At 42.7% G+C, this 18,383-nt stretch overlaps 2 protein-coding genes across 8 annotated transcripts; one reads left to right on the forward strand and one right to left on the reverse strand.

The window, feature by feature from the left end:
• ccm2 (CCM2 scaffold protein) lies at positions 1-9,559 on the forward strand. Of its 2 annotated transcripts, none has more exons than XM_077016944.1 (10): positions 1-344; positions 4,657-4,830; positions 5,070-5,153; positions 5,246-5,429; positions 5,601-5,731; positions 6,037-6,172; positions 6,575-6,632; positions 6,730-6,874; positions 6,992-7,130; positions 7,433-9,559. In XM_077016944.1, exons 1-10 carry the CDS (start codon positions 315-317, stop codon positions 7,717-7,719), a joined length of 1,368 nt encoding a protein of 455 aa, XP_076873059.1. In that variant the 5' UTR covers positions 1-314; the 3' UTR covers positions 7,720-9,559. The 2 variants fall into 2 exon arrangements, with proteins under 2 accessions (XP_076873059.1, XP_076873060.1); XM_077016945.1 differs by lacking the exon at positions 1-344 and adding an exon at positions 3,754-3,955.
• Positions 9,560-12,134: 2,575 nt separating this feature from the next.
• On the reverse strand, positions 12,135-17,759 carry fam167ab (family with sequence similarity 167 member Ab). 6 transcript variants are annotated; one of them, XM_077016951.1, is made up of 4 exons: positions 17,508-17,759; positions 15,048-15,264; positions 13,626-14,287; positions 12,135-13,101 (listed from the first exon to the last, which is right to left on the reverse strand). In XM_077016951.1, the coding sequence occupies exons 3-4, from the start codon at positions 13,989-13,991 to the stop codon at positions 12,838-12,840; spliced, it is 630 nt and encodes a 209-aa protein (XP_076873066.1). In that variant the 5' UTR covers positions 13,992-14,287; positions 15,048-15,264; positions 17,508-17,759; the 3' UTR covers positions 12,135-12,837. The 6 variants fall into 6 exon arrangements, with proteins under 6 accessions (XP_076873066.1, XP_076873067.1, XP_076873062.1 ...); XM_077016952.1 differs by having other exon boundaries at positions 15,048-15,267; XM_077016947.1 differs by having other exon boundaries at positions 15,048-15,801.
• Positions 17,760-18,383: the final 624 nt, after the last annotated feature.

Consider the following 18,383-nt stretch of genomic DNA (forward strand, 5'->3'; position numbering starts at 1 on the left):
CCAAAATGGCGGCAGGGTTGAAAAGTTTGGTGCTGTTTTTGTTCTAGTTTACAGTTCACGTTTACTTTTTGCGTTCTTTTTCTTACACAAATACCCGTCTTGGTTGCTAGAAAGCAAGTTATTTGTATCTAACATTGTCATAAATATGTGATGTAGTCTACCGATTTTAACAACCTGAGCAGTTTCCGACGGGGGGGGGTCCCTGTTTTTAGTTTACTGGGAAAGTGCCACCATTGATTGCTGTAGCAGCCTGACACTGAACCCACACAAACCACGTCTGGCCAGTTAACCATGAAGAGCACTTGTACATAGAGATGGAGGATGACGTGAAGAAAGTTAGAAAGGTAAGTTCCACCTGTCTATGCGACTTTGTGTCATGTAGAAGTAGTAACAGAAGCTTAAGCCAGCGGAGCTAGTTAGCTTAGCATCACGGCTAGGTTAGCTAGCTGCTGCGTTAGCGACGATGACGACAAGCTGGGAATCACAGCAAGCTCCTGTCAAATGAACATCAACACGAAACAACATGTAGGGTGGTCCCCGTGCGAATGCTCGCCTAAGGAATTTTACTGTATTTATAATTAAAGTTTTTTATTTATTAGCTTACTGAACATTAACGTGTGGGGTATGTGGTGCGCTTGTTTTAATTGATTTATTTTTGCCGTAAGAAATAGACCCTCACCAATCTTACACCGGTACAGTGGGATCTCGTATTCAGAAGACTACTCTTAACTATTTTGTCTTACAGTAAAATGTGTAAAACGATTAGTGTTTAGTAGTGCAAATGGTATTTGGTACTGTAGTTAAAATGTTTAAGTACAGGATAATTTACAGTGTACAATCACATATTTCAGTGTAACACCTGCACCTAAGCATTGTCCTGACATGCTTACTTGGCTAATTCGGAATTTAGTTTAATCTTTAGTTCTGTTGTAACTAATGATATTTTAATTATTATTAATAATAATTTATTTAATTTCTCAGCCAGTTGGATTCCCACTTGCATCATTCCAGTTATGATTTAAATATTTTCAGAAATTCCCACTTCTCTGTCAATGTTGCCAAATCCAGAGCAGAGACATTCCCAAAGCACAAGGGGACAGAGGGCTGGGCTAAGTACAGACTAAAACAGGATATGACCACCCCTCCCCTCTCCTTCAGTGCACACTCAAGTCTTAGAAACTCAGGAATCTGCTCAGTGTTGTTTATTTTCTTTCCTAATTTGAAAAACAATAACACTATCGGAGCTGAGCCGTCATTGCAGTACTTCTGTAGGAGATTCCTGGCCATGTTTATGGAAATTGAGCCCATGTTGTCACTAGGTGTGGCTGTTCTGCTGGTTTTTTTTGTTTGTTTGTTTGTTTTGGGCTTTTTTTTTACTCCTCTTTTCTCACTTCTTATTGTTACAATCAAAGCTGCCATCATACATTATTCAGTGTAAAAGCTGAACATGTATGTAGGTGACATTAGTTTTAATGTAATCATTAAGGCTCACACTGATCATAAATTGCCTGGTACTGGAGAAGAAGCCACTACATGTAGGCTACAGCTGTATAGTGAAATGGACATGAGAGAGATCAAACATCACTCCACATCACCTAGACTGTTTTGAGAATCTACATTGACCCATGTACTCAAGAGGCTGATAAAAATACATAAATGTTTATTTTTTATTTTTTATTATTATTCCTTCAGACACTACATAGCCCAGTCAGTCTGGGTGCTGAGGCGCGATGTGGGAGCTGTCCTTGCTGTTCTTTCTGTCCTTTTCACCATTCAGTAGTGGGTACTCTGAAATGGTGTGTGTCAGTTCCGGACGTAACATTTCCTGAGAGAAAACGATGAGGCATGAACTCCAGTCTTAAAATGTATAACGTGTACTGTGAGTTTAATTCAATTGTTTCAGGTAATTTAGTGAGAAATTTAATGTTAGGAAGTTTAAATTAGCTAGGGGTTAGCTAGGCCCAATAAAACTATTGTTCCTGTCTCCAGATCTGCTATAAGAACCGATGTCTGTTGCAAGCAATGTCTGGTGCATTTGCTAAAGTGTAAATTGTTGGCTAATGTTAAAAGGAGTCAGAAAGCTAGTGTCAACTTGCCAAAAAAAAGATTTGGGAACAAACTTTATGCCAGACATGCATGTTAAGATGTGTGTTAGGTTGATCACTCACTCTAAATTGCGTGTGTGTGTGTGTGTGTGTGTGTGTGTGTGTGTGCGCGTGTGTGCCTTATGATGCTGGGATTGACCCATGATCCCGACTAGCGGGATAAAGCGGTAAAGATTATGGATGGATGGACCTCTTGGATCATTTCAGGCTATGCAAACATTGATTGATTTTTTTTGACTGACTTGTTTGCATTCTTAGACAAGCTAATCTTTCAGCAAATCTAAACAAGTGTACAGAAATATGCCACAGGCCAGTTTTGGACAGGTGGTAAAGTGTAGTTAGAGCCCCTGTACTGTAACTCTTATGCACCTGCTGTTTTTATTTTTTATTTTGTTTGCTTAATTATCTGTGGACATTAATAGGTTCATCGTTTTTATTTAAAATAAGTGCATTGCAGAGTAGACACAGGAAATAATTGAGCAGCAACTGGCTAAATGTTCGAATAAATTCAACAGTTTTGTGCCTGATTTTATTATTTACTTGTGTTTAATCCATTGCAAAAATAAATAAATGAATTAACCAAACAAATGTAAATAATATTGGCATTAGCCCATACTGTATATCGAACGCCCTGCTCTGTAAATGTTGGCATCAGCCATTAAAACCCCATATCAGCGAACACTAATCAAGTGACCACAGGGTGGCACCGTTGAGTCACACCGCTGTAATTGAAAACAGGAGAAGCGTTGAGAGTGAAGGACTTCACTGCAACTCGCGAGGCTGTTTGATGAAATCTTCTTTGCTGTGTAAGAGATCACATAGAACTTTAGCAGTGATCGGTCTCAGAGCACATATATGATGACTATGCACTGCTTGAAGTCTGTTGCCGTAGACAAGTCTCTAGGATTTTCTGACGTTGAATAGGCCTACGTCATCTAAATGTCATACATCTCATTAGTGGTTGCTGGCAAAGAAATGTAGTTGTTTTTGGTTTGAACGGGCAGCAAAGGATTGTTGCTTGCATCATCAAAGATGTTTTTATTTACTATTATATTATTAGTTTATCATTGATTTCATGCTGCGTGCGTGTGTGTGGTCTGAATTCTGCATAGGCTAAGCTTTGCTGTATGTGTGTGGCAGAGTTCACTTGTAGAGTCCTACATTATCATATTACAGATGGAAACTGACCTATGAAATGTTAATGCACCTGTAGTGTCCCTGTGATCAGATGTTAATAATTTAAAAAGGCAGGGACAACTGATGAGGAAGAAGGTACACTGTGGTGTAGTTACACAACAGGACACGTCTCAGCCTTCCTCAGCTGTGCAGGAGCTCTTCATATCTGTAGAAATGCCATACAGTGTAGTGGGGTGTAGAAGGAGTTGGGTTAGAGATGGCTCCCAAACCAGACAGCTTACTCCCCCCACTTTTTTGTCCTGTTCTGTGTTTCTCCATATTTGAGAATGACTAACGGACTTTTGAATGCTGTGTAATGAACATTCAGAAATTTAGCACTACAGAATGTGATTTCTCAGTTCGCATCTACTTTACTAGCCTGTGCTCCAGTAAGTGATAGTTTCACCTGCCCCTTTTTCAGTTCAGCAGTGCGTTTCATTACAGGAAGTGGTGTCTGCTCGTCTTCCTCTGAGCCCGCCCTGTGTAGTCAGAACGAGAGTGCATGTGCACGCTTGGCTTTGAGGTCAGTGGTCCCCGTGTCGTTTGTCTCGAGCCACGCGCCACCTGTTTGAGCCACGACAGCCGTTCTGTGTTGGAGACAACCGGAGACAGCAGGCACGCTTCCCCCCCCGCCATTACTTTAGAGACTGCTGTGAAAAGTCATGGAGGCTGAGGTAGGTTACCACCAGCGTTTTGTTCTTGCTGGTCCATACGGGCCTTTCAATGCCCTTCACTGAACCTCCCATCAGGACTTGGACACGATAGCTTGAAAACATTAAGTTGCTGTCGGTTGTGGCCATGAAGGACTATGAACAACTTGTACTTGGCAAAAGAGGAAGGAGTATGTGTAGTGCCCGTGTGATACCCGACCATAGCTGTGGCCTCACCACAGACAGAACAGGCGCCTTGTTCTACCGACGTAATGGATCGGTCTAGCTCTGCTTCACACTAGCGCTCTGATTCAGAAGATGGTTTTGCAGGCTGCCGAGGGGCTGGTGTGTTGTAGCATTTTTGTGCGGTGTAAGAATGAGCCTTCCGTCTCGTTTGTGTTGAACGGGGACGGGACACGGGCGGGGATCACACACCAGCCGTCTGCAGTCGCCTCTAACCACCACGGCCAGGAAAGCCTATGTTCTCGGTTGCTATGGTTTCAGTTTCCACAGCAGCTCAGGTGACACTGGTTGCGTCTGTTTGAGGGCTTCCCGTTGCCATCTGCTGTCGTTGGAGACCCACCGAGCAGCGTTTCCACGCACGTCTGAACTGCTGCACGCCCTCCTCGGTTAGAGGACATGTGCTTAAGTCTCCTGTGCTGAACTTTAATGTCTGCCCCCTGTTTCCTGTGTTCCCTTTCTGCCTGCCCCCCGTCCCCACGCAGGCAGGTTTGTCTCCGTTCAAGCGCGTCTTCCTGAAGGGCGAAAAGGGGAGAGATAAGAAAGCCCAGGAGAAGTCCACAGAGCGCAGAGCCCTCCACACCTTCCCGCTCTCTGTGCCCGACCACCGCATCGACCCGGACATCCTGCTGAATGACTACATTGAGAAAGAGGTCAAGGTGAGGTTGCACACCTCACACACCTCGCATCAGCGTGGGGCCGTTACTCTGTGTTCCTGCCACTCTTTCCTGAGTTTGGGCAAAACCTGTCAACCCTGTGTGTCAGTGGTGGAGATTAATGTGCCTAAGTAAGTCCAGTGAGAAGTCTTCGATGAAATTACCGCCACTGAGACCCGAAGGCTGATTTGAGGTCATTATGTTTGTGGTCTGCCAATGACTTGTGTGTTTGGTTGTGCCAGTATCTTGGGCAGTTGACGTCGGTTCCTGGATACCTCAATCCTTCTAGCCGCACTGAGGTTCTGCAGCTTATTGACAATGCCAGGGTAAGCAAGTACATCACAACATGGTTCTCTTTGCATAGGGTGAATAGTGGCAGGAGGGGGCAAAAATGGTTCGTCTTCTGTTCTGTTACCAGAAGTCCCATCAGCTTGCGGGTCAGCTGACATCGGAGCAGGATGCCGTGGTGAGCCTGTCTGCGTACAACGTCAAGCTGGTCTGGCGTGACGGAGAAGACATCATCCTGCGAGTGCCCATACACGACATCGCCGCTGCCTCCTACATCCGGGACGACTCGCTGCACCTGGTGGTCCTGAAAACGGGTACGGACCCGCAGCCGGCCCACGGAGGTCCCCGGGAGGCCCGCCGCTTCTGCACCAGCATTGCACATGCTACACTGTATAGATTGTTATGCTGTTAGAAATAAACCGACCCTCTCCGAGGGACGTTGAGGAGCCATTTTGTCAGATGTAGCTGTGTGTTTTTCTACGTAGCCCAGGAGCCTGGAGGTTCTCCTTGTCCCAGTACGTGTCCAGAACTGTCGAAGTCACCTACCCTCAGCTCTCTGTCTGAGAGCGGTAGCGTGGAGGTCTGCTGCCTGCTCGTGCTTGCCGTCGACAACAAGGTGACTTACTGGCCACCAACTTGAATGTTTAAGAGCCTAAATCCAAGCTACGACCAAATCTGTTTTTTCCCCTATGAATGTTGCTGTAACATTCATGGTGTGTTCTGCTAAAAATAGAAAAGAAAAAGGAGGAGGTGGATCAGAGTTGAATATCTCTATTCACGTTGACATTTTTGGGTTATGATCATGGGGGTGTTTTTGTGTTCAATTTTTTTTGCCTTGGTTTCTAAAATGTCCCTTTGCCTAAGTATAATCATGGGTAATCATCCCTTCTCTGACGGCCTCTGATGGTCTTGCCATTCTAGGCAGCAGCAGAGGAACTCTGTCTGCTCCTCAGTCAGGTCTTCCAGATAGTCTACACAGAATCTACCATCGACTTTCTGGACAGGGCCATCTTTGATGGAGCCACGACGCCCACTCGACATCTCTCTCTGTACAGTGGTGAGTGGAGGACGCGGTTGCACTCTGGACCACCCGCTGTGGCCTTCTGGGATATCAGGCTTTTGGAGATCTCATGTGGGCTTAGAGTTGCTCCCAAATCAAGAATGTTGGAGACAAGCAGCATCCGTCCAGGCTAGGACATTCTCTACCTTGTTCCTTTTGAAGAGTGTTTGTTTGAACCCTTTTAAAATAATCTTGCATGAAATAAGATATTCAACATCTTGCTTCTTAATTACTACAAACTTCGAAAGCTTATTGTGTCTTGTGGACTTGTGTGCGTGTTAATTCGACTAGTCGTGAACTCTGTTGTGGGGAAATGGGGCAGCAGCACCAGAATATTGTACTCCTGATGACACATGCTAAGTGATTAACTACGTGGCTCGTGTTTATTTTAATCCACAGATGATTCCTCAAGCAAAATGGATGGTAAAGAGCCGTTTGAAGGAGGATCAGGCACATTGTACGTATTTGACCAACTTCAGGGTAAATCGTTTTTTCCAGTGTTAGACAGACAAGATGCCCACTGCAATCTTAAATCTATTTGAATTGAATCCCAGCGTGTTTCCGAGCTCCCTGGAGATGACAGGGCACTCTCCGTGTCCCTCCCCCTCGTCCACACCGGCGTCGCCACAGGACAAAACCGCCAGCGAGAGTGAACTGAGCACGACTGCGGCCGAGCTGCTCCAGGACTACATGACCACGGTGAGGAGGGGCGGGGCTTGTCCACGCCAGTGGCTTGATGTCTTACTGAGTCCTTTGACCGATCCTGGAACTGTACAAGTCTACCTCTGACTGTCCCAACTTGTGTTTGTTTTGTAGTTGAGAACGAAGCTGTCCTCTCAGGAGATTCAGCAGTTTGCTACACACTTGCATGAGTACAGGAATGGCGCCTCCATCCACGAGTTTTGCATCAGCCTGCGGCAGCTTTACGGAGACAGCAGAAAGTTTCTTTTACTTGGTGAGCAAAGTTTCCTGTAGCTGTGTTGTCAACCTTCACTTGATTGTTCTGTATTAAAACGTAAACCACATAAACCCCACACAAGCCACTCCCTTGAAAACTGTTATTTAAGCTGCCAGACTGTGAACATACAGAGGCCTTTCAGTGTGTGTTTTAAGGAACCTTCAGGGCTGTAAGGTGATCCTCATAGCATTTTCCCATGAAATTTAAGTTGTCCTTGTAGGTGTAAACGAAATCAGTGTATTAAATAAATAAAAAGGCACCAGCTCTTCCCTTGCTCACTACCCTCGTTCCCTTTTTAGGCCTCAGACCTTTCATCCCAGAGAAAGACAGCCAACATTTTGAGAACTTTCTAGAGACGATCGGCGTAAAGGACGGCCGTGGCATAATCACAGACAGCTTTGGTCGCTACAGACGCACAGCTAGCTCCGCCTCCGACTCCACTACCAACGGCAACGGTGCGGCAGGCGGCTCTGATGAAGGAACGGCGCCCTCTGAGGGTGACGAGTGGGATCGCATGATCTCTGACATCAGCAATGACATCGAGGCGTTAGGTTGCAGTATGGACCAGGAGGGTATGGCACCATAACAGCGGGAGCCAAAGAGCTTAAACAGTGTGCTGCATTCAATCACCACTTGATAAACTGACTGTTGCATGGTCCACCAGTCCATGTCACTGTTTGACAAATTATGCTGGAATGTGGATTTTGCCACTTGGTTTCAATCCTGACTTTCATGTCATGTAGAGACCATGTTACCATCAGTCAAATTTGATGATGGTGTTTTTGGAGACACTTGAAGTGCATGAGGACTTTCTGTAACTGTGCTACGCATAGTTAATGTTTTACTCCATATTTATTGGCAGTATCTGCCATCAGTGGTGGAGACATTATTTTTTTTTACTCTGATCTGAGACCAGCTCTTAACAGAAGACTAGGGTTTGAATTGCTTTTTTATGTCTTGAGCGTTCACTCTGAATGGCAATGAAAGGGTTGTGACATCAGTCAACCTTCTCATCAACACCACTTAATTTATGCAAAATTTGCAGAAATCTGGGTCACATTAATTATTAATTGTAGCTGACAAACAAAGCAAAATTGGATGTCTTTATGAGTTTCAGAGATGATTTTATGGTTTCAAAGGTGTCTTGGTCCATTTTCAACTAGGAGGATTGGTGTCCCTTCAGACAAAAACCTGAGCAAGGGACCTGTGGAAGTTATAAACGCCACAAAAGACTCACTGAGAGAGGCTTTCTGTAGGGGATCTCTTAAGCTGTGGCAGCTCTGGCCCTACTGTGAGATCTGTGAATGAGACATGGCGTTTGGATCAGAATGGCTAGTGGGTCGTGTTGTACTTGGATCATTGTGAAGGAGCATCATCTGCCTGCAGTGTGAGGAGTGTCCCTGTGGTTCGTCCAGAGTCCTGGTGGGACGTCCTTCAGTGTTCATATGGGTCAGAGGTTCCCTACATCTTGTAACATACTTGTTTGACCAAAATGCAGTATAGTTTTATTTTAGCTCAAATTGAAATTTAATCCGACTTTTAAAAGTGCTTTTATTTCTGGGTTTTTTTTTCTTTGTTTTAATATAATGTTTATATAACATGTAAACACATTTTGTTATTACAAGGGCCCTACCAAATTCATGGCAAAAAAACAAAACAATTGTGAAAATCATGTCACTGATCATTAAATATTAGATTTTTTTTTTTGTGTGAAAGGCCAGAAGTTTGACCATTTTTTATACTGTATATGTGCCTTAACTGGGTGGCATTGAGATAAATGCCAGTGCACATCGCATTTTTCAATTCCTATGGAGTCAAATGAGAAGGTTTGCATAGTTAGCTAACCTATGTTTAACATGCAGATGTTTGCTATGTAGATTTAAATTTAAACAACAGTTACATATCTGGGTTTTTGCAAACTTTTCTTTGGAGTTATGAACAACACCTGTTATGTTTTGGGAGTATTCAGCATCGTGCTAAACTATCGTTAGCCTGAAGCTGCTAGTCAAAGCCTAGTCAGAACTATAGTCCGCACTGAAAACACTTCAGTGAGGGAAACTGAAGTCTAACACAACCTCATGAAACGTTTTCCTGTGATTTTAGTAGGGCCCTACCCTATTACAACATTTGCTGGTTGTAATTTCCCATCAGTTGTTTATGTGGAATGTGCCAGGTAGGAAATGTAGCTCTGTGTATTTGTTGTTTTGCTGAGGGCCTGGGGGATCTTTGACAAGGCCATTATGCTGGCTGCTTGAGAATCCAGAGTCTCGTCTCGTCATTTGCTGTCTTCCTCTTTGAGTTTTTGGTGGCCTGACGATTGTGCCTTGCAGAACAACTGCTTATTGTATCATCCAACAGGGATGTGAGAATCATTCTGTAATCTGTACAGACTGTGACCTGAGTTTTATTAAATATTATGTGCTGTATTTAAAGGCTTGTGTTTCATGCTTTAGGGTCAAGAGTTTTTGGTCTACCTGTTTGGAAATCTGAGACTAGTAAGTGTAAGTTCCTGCCTGTCAGCACACACATTCTGCAGGTAGTGCTGTGCTTCACTTGTACGTTTCTGCATTGTCTCAGACCTTCAGTTTGCTCATGTTTTCACTTGTAAGTCATGTGGGACCATTTATCATCTTGAATGTCAAAAAATCCTTTTAGCTTTGTTTGAATTTAACCTGCACTATACAATTGTCAAGGCGTTTCAAAAACGCCATGCTCCAATTCTCATGTTTCGTGCTTTAAATCCTGACGCAACTCCTAGTTAAGCCAGTCGAGCAGGACTACAAATCAAATGCCCTGTGTGCACAGGGGAAATCGTTATCTAATGCACTTTGGTAGATTTAATTAGCTGTGATGATTATGGCAATAGTGCACGTTGCTCCGGGCAGAACGTCCTTTCATGCAGTGCAAGAGCGTCACCGGAAATCAGTGACCTGGCTTTTTTCTTTCTTTTAATACCCGGCTGAAGTTTGTTGATTGATCAAGTGCCATTTATGAAGATTCATATTGCCTCATGATCGCAGTGAAGATAAATCTAGTCAAGGATTTTGTTTTGCCTTCTATTGTAAACTGAGGTAACATGGCTGTGGACTGTGGTACACGGTCCCAGAAGAAAACCAAGGCCGGTTGCTTAAAGGCTGCAAATCGTTCAGAAGCTCATCCTCGTCTCGTGCTCATCCTCGTCTCATGCGTTTTTACCGCATGTCCCTTCATGTCTGCATCACTCACTGTGGGTTTTGATGTGCTGCCCTCTTTCAGACTTTGTTAACTTGTGTGCAGGCACTTGTTATACCATTAAAATGTTCTGTGCAGAGCTTTGGGCACCTAGCCAGTGTTCTGAGTCAGATCAGTTGAGCATACTTAGTTCTTTGAAAACCCTGTGCCTTTATGCTTTGATCTAGGTTATGTAATTAGGTTGGATTTGCAGCTGACATCCTTTTACTAATTGTACAGTTTGATACATACTAAATCACATGGTTGGTGTTTTAGTGTATTATCTTGGCATTATAACTGATCATGCGGTAATTGTATACAAAATAGAAAATCACCTTTAGTTTTGGATATACACCCCAGACTGAGAAGAACTTTAAATGAGCATGGGCCTTTTCAACTGGAGTGAGAGTGCATCTATTGCTGTCAGATGAAGTGTTGCGTTAGCCTCAAGTTCATCATGGGACCTCTGCGTTCACAGCCTTCCTATTTGTTTCTTGAGGGTATGCATAAAAAAAGGAGATCACACTGTGCTTTCACAAAACGGGCCACGTCATTCATCCTGGGGACAGGTTTTTAGAAGAGAAGCTATAGTAGTAAGCAGCGCTTTCTAGACGTTATAGGCTTTGTAGGATTAGTCTCTGGCATACCTACCATAAAAAAGCACCACCGTGTAACACCGTCACTGCTGGTGAGGAAGCTCAAACGTATAAAGCGGCAACTTCTGCAAAGTTTGACGCACTTCGTGATACTGGCCAGAAGGGAGGGGGCCATTCTAGGCTTCATGTCCTCTGGAGTGGGTCGACTCTCATAACATCCGCTCACATGGGAGAAATTCTCACATTCTACAGGACATCTGTGAGCAAAAATGTGCTTCGGTGTTGGCCAAAGAGAATAGGCACCAACAACTGGGAGCAGAGGTCGCTTGCTGACCTGACGAACAAGGCACCCGGGTCGAGGCATGTCTGTTGTCACTGCACCCACACGATGGGAGCACGGACGAACACGGGGCCCCACACTCATCAACAGATGAAAAATGTCAGGTGCTATTATACATAAACCAACAGAGCAAATAATGTGGAATGGCACTCAATTGTGTATTTTAAAAGTCTTGTCTATTTTTTGTTGTGGTTGTGCCATCATGAATGCCTATTTCTAAGAGCGTTGTAAAATCTGCCCTGCGTTACTTTACACCATCTCTGGGCAGTCTGGACTTTCCCTTCACTGGGTTTTATTGTGTGTTTTTCATTGACCAAGGGTGGCTTGTTTCCACACTAAAGGCAGCCACTGTGAGAGGCTGTGAAACATTAGTCTCCTGAATGTGGCCTTTGGGACAGAAGCCAGCCCTTCTACTATAGTTGCACACCTGGTTCATTCCCAGGTCTTTTACCATCGTGTAATTTTTTTTGTTTTTGTTTGTTTTGTTTTTTGTATCTTTGGTGATATAGTGCACTGCAAAATTAGCATATTAATTTCACTTCCCTGTTTGTACTTTGAATGCTAACACGAATAAGGAAGAAGATTCAATGGTTGTGATTTCATCAGCCAGCAACTGCTTGAGTGCACATGGGCAGGCCAACATTTCTCTGCACAGTCTGTGCGATGCCTAGTTGATGAAGTGCTTTACCTCATTTTGAGTTCACTTGTATAGTGAGCAAAACAAGATCACCGTAGGACATTAGCTGCATACCCAGAGTTCTGTATCTAGGCTATTGTGCATAAAGGTTTAAGATCATTAAAATCCATAGAATGTTCACTGTAAGTACAAAATGCCTTAGAGAACTCTTTCAGTACTTTGTGTTTTTATTACTAAGTGTCAGTATCAACCCTCATTTACGTATACAAAATGTCAAATTATGATTTAAATCTGTACATTCAAAATAATAGAAGCAAATTATAATGTACACCTTAGTTTGTCGAGGAGCTTCAGGTACGTGAACATTCTGCATCTCTGCTACTTCAGCGTTTGGTCATTTTTTGATAAATAAATACATAATGTGTTTCTGAAACCTTACCTCAGGCTGACATAACATGTATTTTTTTTATGTATTATGCAATCTGTCACCTACATGCTGTTATAAAACTGTTCAGTTGTATATATTTTATTATATATTTTGCATACAAAACGATTTAAAAAATCAACCATTTTCCTCTCCATCGCCATGTAGAAATCGTGAGGCATGTGGTGGGCAGCATCTGACGTTAACGGTAGCCGAAACCTCAGGCACAACACTGCAGCTACTGAGCCATTCAGAGACGAGTTCGTGAGAGCCGTCGTGTTCTCAGGGACAAATGAAACAGGCCAGTGACGCATGAAAGAAAACTCACTGCCAGAATGTGAACAAATCCTCATATCCATTCTATATATAAACATACACATATATAATCATGTGTGTGTGTGTGTGTGTGTATATATATATATATATATATATATATATATATATATATATATTTGCTTCATGTTCACTGGCAGGTAAAAACAGCCTTTGTGTTTTGGCTAGCAGAGGGAGAAGCGTCTGGAGTTGATGTTCATCTTGGTGACCCCGATCAGGCGGAGTGGAGCAGACAGCCCGAAGCCTGGTGTAAGTGGCCCGTCACACAGCAGATCGGAGAGCTCGTCACGCTCCTCCAGGCCAAAGGTGGCGTCGTTGAGCATTCGCCGGTGCTGGTGGCACGTCTGCTCGATCTTCAGCTTGTTGATGTCTCCTCGCAGCCGCATGAGTTGGTGGGCGAGGTGTTGGTCCTGCAAACGCATGTCCACCTGTACGCACGAACAACGTACAAACGTGTGTGTGTGTGTGTGTGTGTGTGTGTGTGTGTGTGTGTGTGTGTGTGTGTGTGTGTGTGTGAGAGAGAGAGAGAGAGAGAGACAGAGACTGTATCAAATGGACATAATCGTTAACCTTAATTTCAGTCAAACTATTAAGATCTGCATACATATGCATATATGAAGTTCTCCAGCCTATTCAGACCAACATAAATTATCCTTACATGGTGTAAGGCCCCTCATTGCATATCTGGGCTACAACAGCCTGTGCTTGTCTACATAGCAATGGCTACATGTTGAGCAGAAACAGAGACTAGCAGAGAGGGAGAGATGAAACAGGCTGACCATCGCTGACTGCCCTTTCTCGCTTTCACTCCATTTAAACTCAATGCAAATTCTAAGTGTTAATGTGGTAAGCCTTGTTCATTTATTAGTTAATTTATTCATAGAAACGTTTGGACTAGTGACCTAGAAAATCTTCAGACTGAGCCATGATCACACAATCAAGATCTGCTCACCAGTTCCTTCCTCAGCCAGACCAGAGCCTCGTCAATACTTCTGAAGCCTTTCAGGCTTCCTGAAGTCAGGTTTGCCTTTCGTATGAAGTCCGAGTTCTGGACATTTTCTTTGGCCTTGTCTCCATGCTCTTGTCCTGCACCCTGGTCCAGCTCAGTGGGCCCTGCTGATTCAGAAGATCCTCTGGCACTCTGAGCCTCCACACGAGCCTTCCACTCCAGATAGGAGGGCCGCCTGGTTTGCAGTCTTAGCTTTTCAGCCAAGACCTTTAAGGTTCCCAAGTGGTCATCTGTGGTAACTTCCAGGCCACTGTAGTCCGGGCTGCTCATGTCCACCACATTAATCTGGGGAACTGTATTTGTTTCCATGGCTTAATGCAAAAAAGCAACAAAGTTAAACTAGAAATCAACTGAATTTCTATTGTGGTTTGTGTATTGCTCTAGTTGGTCAGTAGAATGAACTGGATATTTGGAGGGTTGTACTTAGTCTGATGAGCTTGCAGCCAAAACGAGATTATACAGAAATGTTATTCTATACTAGCTATACTTTCATCCTCTTGTAGTCTCCATCCAAACTACACATCAGTTTGCTTCTTTCATCTTATCCAAGCATAATTTTTGCTGCTTTCCTTGGCCTCAGGCATCACAGAAAGGTGAAGGAAATCCTGTAAAGATAGAATGCACACCATTTCTTACATTGTTGCTAAATACTGTGGTTCATCCTCTAAGAAATTCAGAGACACTTTACTTGCCCAGGTCATGAAGGACCTCTGTCTGTGTTCTTCACTACAATTTTGAATGTAATTTACACAGTATTTGGGAAACAGCCCCAAACGTGCACCTCCACCCTGCTTCACCTCAGACACTTATTATTGTACCATTCTCCAGCTCTTCAGAGAACAAACGGCCTTCTGTTACAACCAAATATTGAAAATCTTAATTCATTCCTCAAGAAAACCTGCTGCTGGTTTGATGCACCCCAGTTTCTATGTTTTCATGGCCTTGTATCCATATCGAAGATATTCTTCCATGAAGACCACATCTGGCCTGACTTCTCCAAATGGTAGAAGGGTGTGCCGAGGTCTCACTGGTTTCTGCTTTTACAGTCCTCAGCACTGCATGTTTCTTTGTGCTTCTTAAAAAGAGCTATACAGCTCATCTGGAAAGCTCGGTCTGCTTGAGAATCTTTGTCTTGGAGAGACATTGGTGTCTGGTTGCTACGCTTGGTCTTGCCATGGTGCATAACCTGTGGCACGTTCACCTGTATAGGGCTGTTCCTCACCCTCCTCACCCAGTTTTAAGCCTCTTACACTATTTCTAATACAGTTAATGACTGTGTTTCAACACACATGTGAAAATGATGATCATTATAACCTGTTTGGTATAATAAATCATGGTTAATCATACACCCTACTATAATCTTACCTATACACTTCCAGTCAAATGTTTCGACACTGACATCCGAGGACATCATGAAAAAGGTGGTACATCAGTCTGGGGAAAGTTACAAGACCATCTCCAAAAGATTCCAGCTCAAAAAGAGGGCACTCAGCATCACCACAACTCCACCAGGCAGTGGACAGGCATCAAGTGAAAGATCCAGACACATGGCATTCATGGGAGAGTTGCTAGAAGGAAGCCTCTGCTTTCAAGAAAGAACAAAGTTGCCTGTTTAAACATTGCTAGAGAGCACTGAGACAAAACAGAGACTTACTGGAAGTCCATTCTCTGGACAGATGAGTCCAAAATTGAATTATTTGGCCACAAGCACAGGTGCCATGTTTGAAAAAAAGTCAACACTGCATATAAAGAGAACAACCTCCACCCAACAGTGAATCATGGTGGTGGAAATGTGAAGGTCTTGGTCTGCTTTTCTGCCTCCAGACCTGGATGACTCCATATTATCCAGGGAACCATCAATTCCCAGGACCATCAACAAGTTCTTGACCAGAATATCCTGCCATTACACACGGAGTTGAACCTGGGAAATGAATTATGCAACAAGACAGTGACCCAAAGCGCTCTAGCAAAACTACCAAGGAATCGCGTAAGAGAAACAAGATTTGCACTCTGGATTGGCTCAAAGTCCAGACCATAGTCCCATAGAAATGCTGTGGCGAGATCAGCAGCAGGCAGTACATGCCAGATGTCCCTCCAGCCTCTGTCAACTGGTGGAGTTCTGCAAGGAGCAGTGGGCAAATAGCAGATGTGAGACACTCCTTTGTGGTTACACAAGATGCTTTGGTTGAAGTAATGGCTGCAATATGAGGTGCCACAAACTAAAAGAGTTCACATACTTTTGCACTTGGCAGATTTTCAGATTTTTTGAATGAAAAAAACAACGATTTTTCTTGAATATATGATGAAAATATATAGTTTATTTCTGTGTGTCCTCTATTTGGAAGGTCTGCTTTACAAATTGAGATTTGGATTCATAAGATTATTTGCTTTTTAGGAAACAATGACCTTGTTTGGCTGGTTGTGTGTAGTTATCCTCAGTAGATTTTCAATGTTAACCTAAATCTAATGTTAACCTATCTAAAAGGCCACATGTGCTTCCTGTCTGCACCTGAAGTCACATTCTAGATGCTCAAAGCTGGCTATTGCCATAGCAACCAAAAGCAGCCAGTAAGTCTGTGCCTTGTTGCTAGATTAAACAGCTACTTTAAAACCATTCAAAAAGTGACAGGTAGGTGACTGGACAGTGTGTGATGGCACAGCTGACCTACAGAATAGGCTCACATGATCTGCATTTTTCACGTGAAATTATTAAATTAAAGTAAGTTAGCTTTCACGTGTAAGTAAGTTAGTAAAGTAAGTTAGCTTTCGCTAAGGACTTTCATTGGCTCACAGTGTCAGTGGCTCACAGAAGTGTAAAGTTACTTAAGTTACTTTAAACTATTTTTATGGTACAAAATGAATGGATCTAATATAATTGAAGGGAACACATCAATAAAAATGTTCCTTAGTTTAGCTCTAGATAATAACATCTCTCCTGACACATCTGTTATCACAACACCTGCCCAAATAGTGTAAGCATATATGCAATTGTGTGTATTAATTGCAATTATCTGTTGCCTGAAATGTTCTCTGAACTTGAGAAGTTAACTGGAGAACTAAACACGATACACTGCTGATCTGACTCAGCAGCTAGGAGAAAATAATTTCACAGTGTGCAATACTCTAGAACAAATTAAACATCCCATCTGAAGTAGCTGCCAGATTAAGGTGTTGAGGGGTCTTGTTTCAGTGAATGCCAAAATCTCACCCAGCCACTTGGCTCAGCTACTCTACTGTACTCTGTCATGTAAATAATACTTAGTGCACTCATTGTTAGAAACTTTTGTAGCTTATGTGACATTCATCTAAAGAAGTTATGAATCAAAACTTTGTTTACAATAGCCATTCTAATTTTGTATTTAAACAATAATCACTTGATATTAACAATAATGAAATGACCTTTTTTATTGCAACAAATGTTTCAGATAGATAGATAGATAGATAGATAGATAAATAGATAGATAGATTTTTAAAACTCCCTTTAGGTGCAAAAGGATAAAAAAAACTTGAAAAGTTCTTTACATGTGACACAGAATATATTTTCCATAAATCATTGTTAAAAGCACATCTGAGCATCAACCCCCTCAGTAAATATCATATAAGGTTTTTAGGTTAGCAGTAGTTGGTTCAGCTACTGAACACACACACACACACACACTCTCTCTCTCTCTCTCTCTCTCTCTCTCTCTCTCTCTCTCTCTCTCTGTCTCTCTGTTTAGACTGAAGTTGTTTCCCCATTGAAATTCCCCTACTACCATAGAATTAGCTACAGAAAAAAATGAGTACCTAATCTGTTATATATGCAGACAATCCATTTTGACTTACCGGCTATGTCTCCTTAGAAACTCAGTAAGACATTATGCGGCTGAGGACGGGAGGGAGGTTTAAATGCGTTTGAGTTGCTGCTACTTTCCACTTGTTGAATGAGGCATCGGAGGAGGAGCCATGTGAGTTGCGTCAGGTTTGGTTGCCTCGGAGACGGTGAAGAATCTGCTCAAATCTTTTCTGTAGTTGACCACAGAAGCGCGAGCGCGTTGTGCATCAGGCTGCGCTACTGCCCATCTCAGTGGAAAATGAACGGCTGCTCCTTCTGAAAGCCATCATGAGACTGTTATAAGTTGCTATAGTAACAGTGCAGAAAAATAGTTATTATTTGTCCACGCTTTTTAAAGGGACCTTCCTTTAAATATTAAGTAATTGATCTCCATGATAAGTTATTCTGATTACACTGTTTACTATGATTTTCAGGTTACTGACCAGCCGGCTCTAAAATTTGACGCTTGAGCTTCGATGCTTGAAATGCTATGCTCTACTTTGAGATTTTAAGTACATGCAATACACATCTTATTATAATGTATTATAAATCTTAACGATACTATAAATGAATACAAAGTTATATAATATTATAAGAAAATGTAAAAATACTGCAAGATTCCATTTTTTTAAGTTTATAGTATTTTCGTGACCCCTGCTGGACAGCACATACTCATCTCACGGCGCCATAATAATCTAATCTACACTCCTTGGAGTAAAACATGAAGAATAAATAAAACTAAAACCATTTTGACTTGAGAACTCAAATTTTGGATGCAGAAATCCTAAGGCTGATATTTATGATTCTTAAATATTTCCCTATGTGACTCGTACAGCTTTATGACATGTCAGCGCTCTCAGAGGTATAATATTCGTGTAGCAATTCGT

This window comes from Brachyhypopomus gauderio, chromosome 9 (assembly GCF_052324685.1).
Source record: "Brachyhypopomus gauderio isolate BG-103 chromosome 9, BGAUD_0.2, whole genome shotgun sequence".
NCBI lineage: Eukaryota > Metazoa > Chordata > Actinopteri > Gymnotiformes > Hypopomidae > Brachyhypopomus > Brachyhypopomus gauderio.

What these genes read in the sequence shown, in the direction of transcription:
- ccm2 (XM_077016944.1), top strand. Translation starts at nt 315, where the DNA reads ATGGAGGATGACGTGAAGAAAGTTAGAAAG. An exon ending in TGCTTGCCGTCGACAACAAG is followed by an intron (nt 5,732 to 6,036) that starts GTGACTTACTGG and finishes TTGCCATTCTAG; the next exon opens with GCAGCAGCAGAGGAACTCTG. An exon ending in GAAGGAGGATCAGGCACATT is followed by an intron (nt 6,633 to 6,729) that starts GTACGTATTTGA and finishes ATTGAATCCCAG; the next exon opens with CGTGTTTCCGAGCTCCCTGG.
- fam167ab (XM_077016948.1), bottom strand. Translation starts at nt 13,991, where the DNA reads ATGGAAACAAATACAGTTCCCCAGATTAATGTGGTGGACATGAGCAGC. An exon ending in TCTGGCTGAGGAAGGAACTG is followed by an intron (nt 13,102 to 13,625) that starts GTGAGCAGATCT and finishes TCGTGCGTACAG; the next exon opens with GTGGACATGCGTTTGCAGGA.